The 12,959-nt window shown below is 53.4% G+C and overlaps 1 protein-coding gene across 1 annotated transcript in view; it reads right to left on the reverse strand.

Moving 5' to 3' along the window:
• The window catches only part of COL18A1 (collagen type XVIII alpha 1 chain), a 112,601-nt gene extending 106,499 nt beyond the window's left edge, over positions 1 to 6,102 (reverse strand). The window contains exon 1 of the mRNA XM_075069885.1: positions 4,229 to 6,102. Within this exon, the coding sequence (XP_074925986.1) occupies positions 4,229 to 5,804 (1,576 nt within the window). The 5' untranslated portion in view covers positions 5,805 to 6,102. The remainder of the gene's footprint in view (positions 1 to 4,228) is intronic.
• Positions 6,103 to 12,959: the final 6,857 nt, after the last annotated feature.

The raw sequence follows: 12,959 nt of genomic DNA on the forward strand, positions 1-12,959 counted from the left end.
GGATCCCACTGTGGACGCGCTAAACCGATTTTATTAGATCTGTTTTGTAATATCGGTTTAAGCTAATTCGAAATAATCGTGCAGTGTAGACGTACCCTCAGTCTAGCCATCCAACGAGGCAGGCCAGCATCCTGCACAGAGACCTGGGTTCTTCATCACTGGAGTCTCTGTGATGTGCTCTGGCCTGTGCTAACGGGGGTCAGACTAGACCAGGGGTGGGCAAACTTTTTGGGCCAAGGCCCACATCTGGGTGGGGAAATTGTATGCAGGGCTGGGGCAAGGCGTTGGGGTGCACGAGGAAGTGCGGGGTGTGGGAGGGGGTGCGGTGCGTGGTGTGCAGGAAGGGGCTCAGGGCAAGGGATTGGGGTAGAGAAGGGGTGTGGGTGTGTGAGGGGGCACAGGGCAGGGGGTTGGGGTGCAGGAGGAGTGTGAAGTGAAGCAGGGAGCTCAAGGCACGGGGTTGGGGTTAGGGTGCAGCAGGAGGCTCACGGCATGGGGTTGGGGTGCACAAGGGTGCAGAGTGCAGCAGGGGGCTCAGGGCAGGGGGTTGGGGTGAACAGGGGTTAGGGTGCAGCAGGGGGCTCAGGGCAGGGGGTTGGGGTGCAGGAGGAGTGTGAAGTGCAGCAGGGAGCTCAGGGCAGAGGGTTGGGGTTAGGGTGCAGCAGGGGGCTCACGGCATGGGGTTGGGGTGAACAGGGGTTAGGGTGCAGCAGGGGGCTCAGGGCAAGGGGTTGGGGTGCAGGAGGAGTGTGAAGTGCAGCAGGGTGCTCAGGGCATAGGGTTGGGATGAACAGGGGTTAGGGTGCAGCAGGGGGCTCAGGGCAGGGGGTTGGGGTGCAGGAGGGTGCAGGGTGTACAAGGGGGCTCAGGGCAGGGAGTTGGGGGGGGTTCAGGCTCCAGCCTGGCACCGCTTACTTCTGGGGTGGCAGTGGAGGGTCCCAGGGCAAGGACAGGCTCTCTACCTGCCTGCCCTGTCCCCAGCCCCGTGCCGCTCCAGGAAGTGCTGCAGCCCCGGGAGGGGGCGAGGGGGGCAGGGCTCTGCATGTGCCTCCAGGTACCTCCCCCGAAGCGCTCATTGGCCATGGTTCCCCATTCTCGGCCAATGGGAGCTGCGGGGGCCGGGGGCGGTGCCTCGAGGCAAGGGCAACCCACACGGAGCCCTCTGCCCCCCTGCTCGGGGGCCACTTCTGAGTGTGGTGCCAGGCCCGCGGTGCCAAGGGGGGCAATCCCATGGGCCGGATCCAAAGCCCTGAGGGTTGGATCCGGCCCGCGGGCCATGGTTTGCCCACCCCTGGACTAGACAATCACGATGGCTGCTTCTGAACTTAAAGCCCGTGAGTTTGTGAACTCATGACGAGCTAAGTTCCCTCTAAGCTGCGCAGTCGCGTGGCAGCCTATGAAGTGCCATGCAGGCGAGGCGGGGAGAAGTGCCGCTCCCCCAGCCCTGGAACTGCCGCGGCCAGGGGAAAGGTGCTGATCCTGGGCCTCAGCCCCGGAGCTGCCACAGAGAGAGGGAGCTGGACGAATCCTCTCTCCCTGCCATAGCCCCAGGGCAGCCTGCACCCCAAGCCCATCATCCCCAGCCTCCACCCCCGAGATCGCACCCCCAGCCAGAGCCCTGACCTCCCTGTCCCCCAACACTCTGCTCCAGCCCTGATCCCCCACCACATGAATTTATGCTACGTGCACCAATATGGAGGCGATGTGTCACACAGAGTCATGTCACACCTCACCTCCATATTGGTGCACATAACAAAATTCATTCTGCACATGGGCAGGAAAATTGGAGGGAACACTGATGACGAGAGGTCCCTTCTTCTGCAAGGGACTATTGGGAAGGAAGGCATCACTGGGGGAGAGGAGGGTAGAAGAATCTGCTCCTTTATTAATGTGAGAACATGAGAAAAAAATCTGACATAGCCTCTGAGTGGCTGCTGAACAGAACGTCTATCCATGCTCCCCAGGAGCTGCTCGAACTTCAGAGAGGTGCCCAGGCTCTGTATGTCCAGCAGAATGCCCAAGTCCTGCCATACCCACAGTGCCAGGAACAGCTCTGCTCAGCGGAAGCAGAATACGTCAGGATGCAGCACTACCTAGAGCAGCGTGGGAAGCCATCAGCCAAGGACTCATCTGCACAGTCTGAGGAATTGTTAACTTAACGCGCAGAATATTGGCAAGCCCAGGGAGAGCTCAACAAATAGCACGGGTTGTGGCAGAGCCGGAGAGGGGAGGGAAGGGCTAAAGAAAGGACATGGCATCTGTATTAAAACCTCTGCCTCCTGGCTTCTCTCTGGCTTCACGGATGTCAACGTACAGAAAAGATGGCCCATGCAATTCCAGAGCTAGTGAGAAGCCAGTGCTCTCGGGCTGTGGGAACAGTACCCTGGTGCAGCATCTGAATTAGGTGTAAGCCAGGCACTGGAACAACAGGGTCTGAACCTGGCTAGCTATGTGAGACATTCATGGGAGTTTTTAATCTCCTGAAACAAAAATCCCTGTAGTTCTAAAACCTCTTGCCATAGGAATGGAGGATGGGCCCTGCCTGGATTGCCCAGAAAGCAATGATGAATTGACGGCAATATTTATTTGAAAGAGCTGAACTCAGACAGAATTAGATTAAGAAATCTGCCCAAAGCCTTAGATGGAGCAGGTGGGAAAGGACTCATTGGTTTAAAGTTCCACTCAGAGCTTTCTCATCAATGCCAGCTCCCAGGCTGTGCTTCCTCTGCCCCCGATGCTGCTCCTGCAAGGTCTGGATTCTAGATGCAGCCCATGCTGCCGTACCTCCACCCCCAACACACACTGTATACACACGGGGGGAAGGCCCGGGAGATCTGTGGGCAAATGTATCATTCTCGACTTTATACACTTTAGAAGTGTCCACTTTACACAGCGGATTGGCCAAGGACTCTCCATCGCCTCCAGCACACCTGCTGGCAGACCAGCTCTAACCACCTGCAGATCCCACAGCCAGTGAACGTGGCGGGAGGGAGCCCAGCTCCATAGCTGGGGCATTTTAATACAGTATTTTGAAGAGCTAGCAGGATTAGTATTAATGTCAGACCTTTTTAGGGGTGGGAACCTGACAAACAACTCTCCTCTTTCACTAGTGTACCATGAGAGACAGACAGAGAGAGCAATCTCTGGAAGGAACTTCATTCAGACCACGTGGGGCAGTGCAAGGGGACACCAGAGACAGGGAAGGTGGGAATGCCCCCTGCTCAGCTGGAGAGCATCGATACAGTGCATCGATCCTCAGGACCCAGCAACAAGACTGCACTAGCGAGGATAACAGCCCCAGAATGACAGAGGGACGGGTCCGTGCTCCTGGCTGAACGAGTCAGTAGAAGACTTGATGCACATGCAGTTACTTGAAGAAAGCAGGCACCAGGCAGGGAAGGAAATTGGAAGGCAAGATTCACTGTATCACCCACAGCCAGTGAAGAGATCCTGAGCACCATGGATGTACAGTGCCCTATCCCAGCATTGCAACATCTTCCCAAAGCCATGATAGGCAAGCTAGAATCTCCAGAGAGAAAGCTGCCTCCAGCAGCAGACAGGTGATTTGAAATAGACTCACCCCCCAGCTCTTCGAGTCCTCCACCAAAAGTGCAAGGACACTATGAAAACTGCCCCATCCCCCTGCTAGAACGCACGAGCCACATATATGGCACCAAGTACATCATCATCATCAGCAGAGTCGTTCAGTGATTTCAGACCCTCCGCTGGCAGCAGAGGAGAGAATAAGAACGTAAGAATGGTCACACTGGGTCAGACCAGTGGTCCATCTAACCCTGTATCCTGCCTTCCGACAGTGGCCAATGCCAGGTGCTGGATGGATTCCACTCCTCCCCTGCCCTCTGACCCAAAGCTAGAGGAGTTGTGGGGCTGGGCAGAGACAGGGGGGAGGAGTCACTTGCCCCCTAGCCCAACTGCCATTCACCTCCTTCAGTATCTGACATGGAGCACAGGCCTCACTAGCAGTGTGGTCTAGGCACCTGGGCTAGCAACACTGGCCACAAGCCAGACCCAAGCTGGTAGAATTCTAAACAGAGCAGCCCCAGACTGTCCCATTCACCCCCCTGCGTAGACACACCAACGGAAGAAGACAGGAGAGAGTTTGATGGAAGTCACTGCTTTACCCCCACAAAACCGCAAAGTTGGCAAAGCAAGTACAGATTTAGCTTAAGATTACCTGGGGGAAGAAACATTGCCCCTGTGATATTACCTGCAGACACATTTACAAACACACAAGAATACCCAGCATCCTCTGCAGGGAGAGAGTCACATGATATTGGGAGGTGCCCCTCTTTCAAATGAATCCAGCACAGATCTCTCACGGCCTCACAGAACCCCCAGCACGGTGGGGGTGTTATTGGAATAGAAGCATTGCACCCGGGGACCAGCAGCAAGCAGAAAAACCATTCCAGGTAGCGGTGGCACCGAGATGTAAGAAGCCCCTCCCACTCATGCAAAGCAGCCCGAATTTCCACGTCACTGCCATGATGGAAATAATTCGGTAATCTGAAATGCTTTATGCCCAGGTTGTTGCAATATGGTAGATCAGCTGGGAAGGGCAAGCAACGACCCGCCGTAAGTGTCAATCCAGGAAAGAAGGAAGCAAGCCCTGCGCTACCATTGTTATAAAGTTGCATAGTGTAGGTTAGTAAATCAAACTCAAGAGATTCAGAATTGTTGGCAGAAAAAAATTCCACAGAATTAGTTGCATTCATATTAGAAACAGCATCAGTATGGTTCCTATTTAAATCAGCCACTGCCATCCCAAAATGCATTGTGGAAGAGTCAGTGCTTTGCACTGATTGGCTGCTGTTATTTTTAAGGCTGTGACGGGTACTATTCCCGTAAGAGACCGATTGGTTTGAATGTGCAACATAATGGGATAGCCAGTTGTGTAAAGAACCTGCCAGCTGGGCTGGAAGCCCGGCACGCATGCTGATATTGGTCTGCAGCACCCACCAGTCCAGAACACTTGCTGTCGGTGAAACTCCTCCTCTCTTTTCTGAGGCCACTCCCCCGCCAGCCCTTGCTTGTGGGAGGGCAGCACCTTCCTGATCCTCTGCAAAGAGGTATTCCTGGGAAGCCCCCATCTCACCATGGGCACCTCCACCTGGTGAAAACGAGAAAGACGCACTACCTGGAAGAGCTGCCGCAGGCTTCTGTAAGAGTGCCTGAGTCCTGTTCCAGGCAAGCAGAGGCCCCGCTGGCGTGGGAAGTGAAGCCTCTGGCTGCCCGGTCCCCAGCAGGCTGTGGCCATCCCCGGTCGAGTTGGCAGTCATGTTCCCATGGTCAGCCAGTCCCATTGCAGAGTTTGGAGCAGCCAGACTGGTGGGAGGGTTTGTCGGAGGAGCAACAGCTGTGGGATCCCCTGTGTTCCCGGTCCTCTGGCTGGTCCTCTCATCCCACAGCTGGACCAGGCTCCTGATGCCCTCTGCTACGTCCAGGATTTCAGCCCCCACCCCTGCAATGTTCTCCTCCTTGCCCTGGGGCATGGCAGGTTTTGCCAGAGCGGGGACAGCTGTGTCCATGGCTGGTGCCTGCCTCAGGACTGAGAGCGTGCTCCATACTTGGTCCCCTGGCTGTGTGATCGCTGGCACAGCAGCCTGTGTTGTGGTGGCCACAGGAGAGGTAAACAGTTCCGTCGTCTGGCTCTCTGTGGGGGGCAGGGTTGTTACCGTCGGATTTTTTTGGGTCCCCCAAAGCCAGTTTAAAACCCATGCCTCTGCCAAGGAGCAGCAGCAGGTTAGCAACAGCAGGAGACACAGACGCTGCTCAGCTGGAGCCATGAAAAATATAGTTCCAGGAAAAGTGTCCTGCAGCAGACAGCATCCAGGGGCGCTCACATTGGTCTGTCCTCTGCAGCTCCTCAAAGCATGCACAAAACCGAAGGGAAGGGAGGCGTGGCTAGCCAGAGTCCCTGCCAAGCCCTGCTCCCAACCAGCCAGCCTCTCCTCTTCCCCGCCCTCCTTCCCCGACGGGGCAATGCTCCCGCTGGGAACTGGCTTCTGAGCACACCTGGAGTTTTATCCTTTGCCCAAACCCTTCCGCAGCTCTTCCCTGGGAGCCAGCAGCACTGCACCCTTGTTCCACACTCCGGAGAAGCATTCTGCCACTTATTTCTCAGCCAAACCCACTCACTAGCCATGGACCTTTAACTCCTTCTTAGCATGTCCAGAGCTACCTGCCCCTTCCTGGCCGCATGCTTGTGTTTTAGTAGCTGTTCTCCTGTAATTAGATGGGAGAAAAACTCTGGAGCATGCAGGCTGCTTGTCAGATATGCAGAGGGAGCAGGCATTGGAGCTGTGGCTTGCAGTGAGAACAGTGCTGCTGTCAGAGAAAGCAGAGCAATGATTTGCAGTCAGTCACTTCACCCCCTGGGCCCATTTCTCCTCACACAGCCCAGCTGGCAGCCTCCCTACTCCTTTTCTTCCTCTCCCTCTCATAAGCCTGGCTTCTACAGCAGATATTTACTCTTGTAACTGTGGGGATGAGGCATTTCCTCGGCTTCCTTCTCCCCTCAGCTTGGCGGGGCACCTGACGGGGTTGGCCCAGAGTGAGCACTGGTGGGGGATGAGTCTCTGCAGTCCCTGCAGACACAGGCTGCCCAGGGAACGAGGTAAATTAGCATATCCCAGGTGTCCTGGCCAGGTCCTCTCTTCACCCAGCCCCACTCTCTTCTGGATTGTATGAGATGGCGCTGGCCCTCCTGGAGAAATGGGGTTCATGGGCAGCTTGTGCTGCTGTGAACTCCCTGCCACCCCTAGGTAGACATTCTGCTGTATAGGCCTTGTGACTTCAGCCAGGATTCCCAACAGTTATCCATCCTTGTTTAATGTCAGCGACTCAAGATGTTCCCCAGTGCCAGAACAGGAGAGATTCAGGATCCAGAGCCGCAGAACCACCCTGGCATTGATGTTCAAGCATCAGATCACAAGCCTTTCACCACGGAACATTCTCAAAGGAGCTGATGATAGCGCCCCATGCCACGGCATCCCTCCAGCCCTGTAAGGTGATGTGCGCATGTGTAGTGACGCTGCTAGCGTAGTGTGTGAAAACGTCACCATTTTCCACTGGAATGTCAAGCGCTTACTGTGGTTAGCATCATCCCCCACTAATTTGTTATTCAATTTCCTTTTCCCTTTCCAGCCTCACACAGCTAAACTTGTCAAGTAATTCTGTACAAAAAAAATACATTTTACTTTTAAAACCAGCAAGCCAAATATCCCCTCGTTTCCATGCACATTTTAAAAATCCCAGAAAATAATCCTGCAATTTCTATTGTGTTGCAGATATGGGAAGTTAGGAGAAAATTACTATTATTGTCAAGACATATTTCCAAACCGAACACCATTTACGGGACTCCACATACATAAAATTAGACAAACAGAGGAAAAGTGGGCACTGAAAAAACAGACGAGATCTAGTTGTTAAAACTGAGCTACGAATCCATCATGCCATTGCACGGAAGACCTACAGGACTTCTGAATCTAACACACTAAAGAAACGTGGAAGCATTGAAGACAGTTTGAAAAACAAACCACTTGAATACCTGCTAACAGACCGTCTCCACTGACAGGAAAGGCACCAACTCTAAGACTCAGGCCTGGTCTACACGAGGAAATTAGGTTGGTACAACTATGTGGCTCTGGGGTGTGAAAAATCCACACCCAAGCGATGCAGTTAAACTGACCGAACCTCCCGTGTTGACAGCTTTGGGTGATGGTAGAATTCTCCCATTGACCTAGCTACTACCTCTCGCATGGGGTGGTGGTGGAAGGGGGCCTACACTGACATTGCCGTAGGTAGCATCTTCGCTGAAGCACTACAGCAGCTCACTGCTGCAGCGTTTTAAGCATGGCCCTGTCCTGATACTCTCCCACTCAGAGCATCCCAGACCTTTGGGAACCCATTCTGAGCTCAGCCTCTCGGGTGGTGCCACTGGCCACAGGCAGAGACGGCTCTGCCTAACAGCTTCCCCCATCACCCTACCACCACCACTCGGTGGGCCCCAGGAGCTGTGAGGGGAGCCAATGCAGGGTCGCAACGTCCATCTTACACTGCATGGGATTTCCCAACCTCAGGCCACAAGATTTCACACAAGAACACAGCTCAGCACTGCTCAGAGCGCAGGCCACAAGCTGGTGATGTAATTCAGCCTTGTGCTACTGCAAAATGAGAAGTGGAATAAAACACCTTGGGCTGTGGCCATTTATGTGGTTCCAGTTACACTGAAATTCAAGGAACTTAATAGGTCAGTCTGTTTGTCAGCTCATACCAGGCAAAAAAAGAATTTGAACTTTTCTGTCTTCAGACTTGTTCCTATAATTAGCCAGCCAATGGGACCTGAGCCAAGAACTAACCGTGGGCCAGATCATTTGCTAGTCACATCTGCAATGCACCTTCCCCTCGTGGAATCCTGCCATTCTGCTTGTTTCACATCCTGTCAGCCACAATTTAAAATGAGGAACTTCTACGGCTACGCATCCCTTTGTTGTTAGTTTCTTAATGCATGTCATGAACCAAAACAAGACTCAACAGGTGGCTCTGACGGCTCCTGTACAGCGATGTATGTGGAGGGATCTTTGCCACCATGAAGTCAGTAGAAAGGCTCCCATTGTGCGCGCTGGATCCAGAGATGGGTGAACTGGGCTGGACACAAGTGCCTTCACGTGCTGCCTTTTTGACAGGAATGTCACGCTGAGGAACACCACATTGGTGAGAACGGGTAAAAACCATGCAGAGCAACACATGCATGAAACTGTCATTCCACATTTTCTCTGCAAGTTCTTCTCTATCCCTGCAGCAGCCTAAGCAATCCCCCTCGCCCACGCAATTCCCCTGGCTAAGCAACAGCCAAAGCCTTGCTGCGTAGCACAGGAGGCAAGACTTCCCTCCCTTAGCCTAGGGCTGCCCCGAAGGACCCTCCCACGCCGTGCAGCCTGAGGAACAAGAAGCCCAGAAGCATGACGAGAGGCATTCTAACCCACACGTCCATCCTGCAGGACAGCGCGAAGGGCTCTGACGCAAAGTGCACAGGAGTCAATGACAGCCATTCCAGGGACTGTGATGGACTTTGCACCAGTTGGCGAATGGATAGTCCTCAAGTAATTCACAGATGATTAGAGTACAGGGCCAGCACAAACCAGTACACCCCTCATGTACGGCCCAGTGGCCATGGGCTATCATCCCGTAATTCCTGCATTTTGTGAGGATCCCCTACATATCTGGGAGGGTGGTGTCCCCTCCCAAACCCCACCATGCTCAAGGGACTCTTCTCCCTAGATTAACCAGACTCCCCTGGATCACGGGCTGATTTGCTCTTGGGGCTTCCCAGAGATTAACTTCTTAGATAGGACTCTGCAGCGGAGGGGAAACCCTTTATTCCAGCCATGCTTTGCATAATCTGTCAGATCGGAATCAGCATCCTCAGAATTTAGTAAACCAATTACCTGGAAATTCCATTTCCAATTAGCTCAATATGCCTAATGCCGTGTAATCAGCCTTGCAGAGTAGATTCCTCCACAGAGTGCACAATACGGTCTAGTAATCACACCATTTCCTGAGCTCCCTTCACTTCCCTCTTGGCTCAGATCTCACCAAACACTAGCAGGGCTTTGCAGTGCAGACTCACATGGCAGATACCAACTCTCGGACACAGCAAGGGTTTTCACACTCAAAAGAAGGAATGTAGGCGAGGGTCTGGTTCGCCCTCTATCCCCACCCAGCCCTGCAGAGACTCTCCAATACCTGGACACTACAGCAACAGTGGAGAGGGCTATTAATCGGCAGCATCAAGTTCCCTGTCAAACCAGTAATAATGCAAACACAGGTCTTCATCTGCCTTAGAAAGGCAAAGAATTCACAACCTTCGTTTTGTCAGGCCACGTGGTTTATGTCAAGGAATGGGCCGTCGGCTACTGCATACAACGGAAAGACCAAGCAAGCACCTACCCAGACCAAGAACAAGCAGCCACAAGAGAGACAAACAGGACGCCCATATCTTGGACTTTGCTGGTGCCTGCAGGCAAAGATTACACACAGCTGGGAGTGGGGCAATGCAGAGGCTGGTCACACCAATGTGAAGAGACGCTTGAGAACCCTTTACACAATGCATCCTGGCAGACATCTGTGCTGCAGCTTTGCTGCTAGCCACCTCTCCCCCCACAATCACGGCCCCAGGGCTTGGCTACATTAGAAATTTCGGAGCGCTGTCGCAGCAGCGCTTTGAAGTGTGAGTGTAGTCAGAGCCACAGCGCTGGGAGAGAGCTCTCCCACCACTGCTTGTGAACCACATCCCTTACGGGTGTAGAGTGCAGCGCTGGGAGCCGCCCTGATTACACTGACACTTTACAGGGCTGCATCTTGCAGCACTCAGGGGGGTGTTTTTTCACACCCCTGAGCGCGAAAGTTGCAGCGCTGTAAAGTGCCAATGTAGCCAAGCCCCCAGTTTCATCACTAACTCAGCGAGAGACTCACTTCCTAACCGGAGCCCATCTGAGCAAAAGTGGATCATGCAGCTTCTCCTTCACCTTTCTCTCTTCTTCACACATCAAACCCCAGACACGCAGCAGCCTCCGTTTTAAACTGCACTGTGCACTCCCTTTGCAGCGGCCAGTGATTCCCAACGTGGAATGGCTGTGCCTGGGGCAAGGGCTCCTTTTCTCTGGTGTATTTCCCATTCTCCCAGGTCTTGAGAGCAACGTACCCATTTAGATCCATACAGTGTCAGCCCAGGGTACAACACTGCCACACAACACAGGCACTCGGTCGCTCCCCAAATTGTCTGCCATGTTCCAGAACTGTTTTTGTATGCAGCAGGGTCTGGATTCTCACACAGCTCTGCCTCTGATTTCCCTTTTCCAGCCCTCCATGTACCCCGTGCTTCACGCAGTCCCCTCCTCTGCTGCTCTGGATACAGTCCTGCTCCCCCTTGCCACTGCATTAGAAATTAATCAGGTTCAAGGGAACAGCCCCCATTATTAATAACAAACTGAGCTCTCTGTGAAGGACACACAGGGCAGGTAACTACCCTGCTTAAGAAATTAAAAGGACTTCCTACTCAAATGGCAGTTTCCTTGTAAACAGTGTAGCCACGTTCCGTGGTAGGTAGTGACAATCTAGCGAGGTACAAGAAACTGTTCCCTGTCTGGTATGCAGGGTGTGATGAAGTGGGAATGTTCTTTATGTTTTCTCTGAACACTCAGTTTCCCCTATGCCTTTCTTAAGTATCTAGGTGGTGGGATAAGGGTGTGTGATTGTTACAGAGCCCTAGAGGGCAGGGATGTGCAGGGATCTGCACAGCGAAAGGCCAACATCCTGTCTCGTGGCAAGTGATGGCCTGGGCCCCTCCCCTGCAAAGGTGCCAACTGAAGGTGTTGGAGAACAAAGATCAGGTGGCCTCCTGGTCCGGGAAAAAGACAAAGGCCAGGAGAGGCTGGAGGGGTTTTCAGTTTGGAGCTGGCTGGGGAAATGGAGGGAGGCCCAGACGGGGCTCTGGGCTCCCTGCCCCGCAAGATGGACTTGACCGAGGGGTCTTGTCCTCTGTACCTACAAGCTCGGTTTTAGAGTATGTTCCTGTCGTCTAATAAACTTTCTGTTTTACTGGCTGGCTGAGAGTCATGTCTGACTGTGGAGTTGGGGTGCAGGGCCCTCTGGCTGCCCCAGGAGCCCCGCCTGTGAGAAGCGCACAGTGTGAAAAGGGGATGCTGAATGCTCCAAGGTCAGGCCCAGGAAGGTCGAAGGTGTTTAAGCTTCTTGCCATGGAGACAGTCTGCTCAGAGAGAGGAGTCCTGACTGGTTTCGTAGGGAGCAGTTCCAGAGCATCACCCAGTGACTCCATGACACGGGGACAGCCTTCGGCATACTCTAGGGATCGAATCCAACTGGGGAGTGGGTTTGCACAATGACAAGCAAGTGTCCCTTGGGAGAGGTCCTTCCTGCCGGAGGCAGGCAGCCTGAGAAGCCCTGGTGTTTTGGGAGTCTCCAGGAGGAAAAGACAGGATATGGCCAGCAGCACATCTGAGCACTCCTGGGAAGCCGGACCAGCAGCTTCACTCAAAGGATCCCCGCACTGAGTAAAGGAAGCATTCAATCCCTTACCAGCAAGTGCCCTTGACAGTCAGAGACTCAGGCCCACTGTCTCACGTACGATTTACTCCAAAGCACAGCTTGCCACGGGAGAAGCTTGCACACTTCGTATGTTTATAATTTATCCAGTTTCAATTTTCAAAATGGTGAGCAGTGGGCCAGAGCTGCAGCAAGAGGCTGAAGATGCATGTGGCACCCAAGGGAGAGGAAACCACAGAAAATCTTCTCCAGTCCCCCGGAGGAGGAACTGCTTACACCTTCCAAGTAAGGGTTGGCGTTCTCCTCCCTTTCGTTCACAAGGAAGACCCCTGGGTATAGCATCGGTTACTACGAAAGGAAGCACACCCACTTGGATTCCTCTCGGACTAACCATCAGAAAAACAAATAGCCTCCAGTCCTTAAGGGTCCGTGTACAGTGCAGTCAGGGGGTGCGACGGCAGCACCCGCAGACATAACTGCACTAGCTTTGGTCGACTGTGCTCGCTGAGACTAGCAGTGTAGCACAGGCAGCAGCACAGACTAGTTCCAGGACAATCTCATCCAGCACAACTAGCCCTCACCGCCACGGCTAGCAAGCCAATGCAAACAAAGCTAGCTCGGGCACACCTGCCCCTGCCACGATCACACCTCCCAGTTGCAGTGGAGACGTACCCTAAGCCGTGCGGTTATAGCAGCTATGTACCGTTCCGAGGTGGCTGACAGAATGAGAGATCGCCCAGGATTCCGTGTTTCCTTTAGCTGGCAAAAGAATCGATGTTCTTTCCTTCAAGACTCAATTATTTTCACTATGTTTAAAATTATCTATCTTATTTTTATTCTTGTAAAAAATAAACAACCCAAAAAAAGATACATGC

This window comes from Chelonoidis abingdonii, chromosome 10 (genome assembly GCF_003597395.2).
Source record: "Chelonoidis abingdonii isolate Lonesome George chromosome 10, CheloAbing_2.0, whole genome shotgun sequence".
NCBI lineage: Eukaryota > Metazoa > Chordata > Testudines > Testudinidae > Chelonoidis > Chelonoidis abingdonii.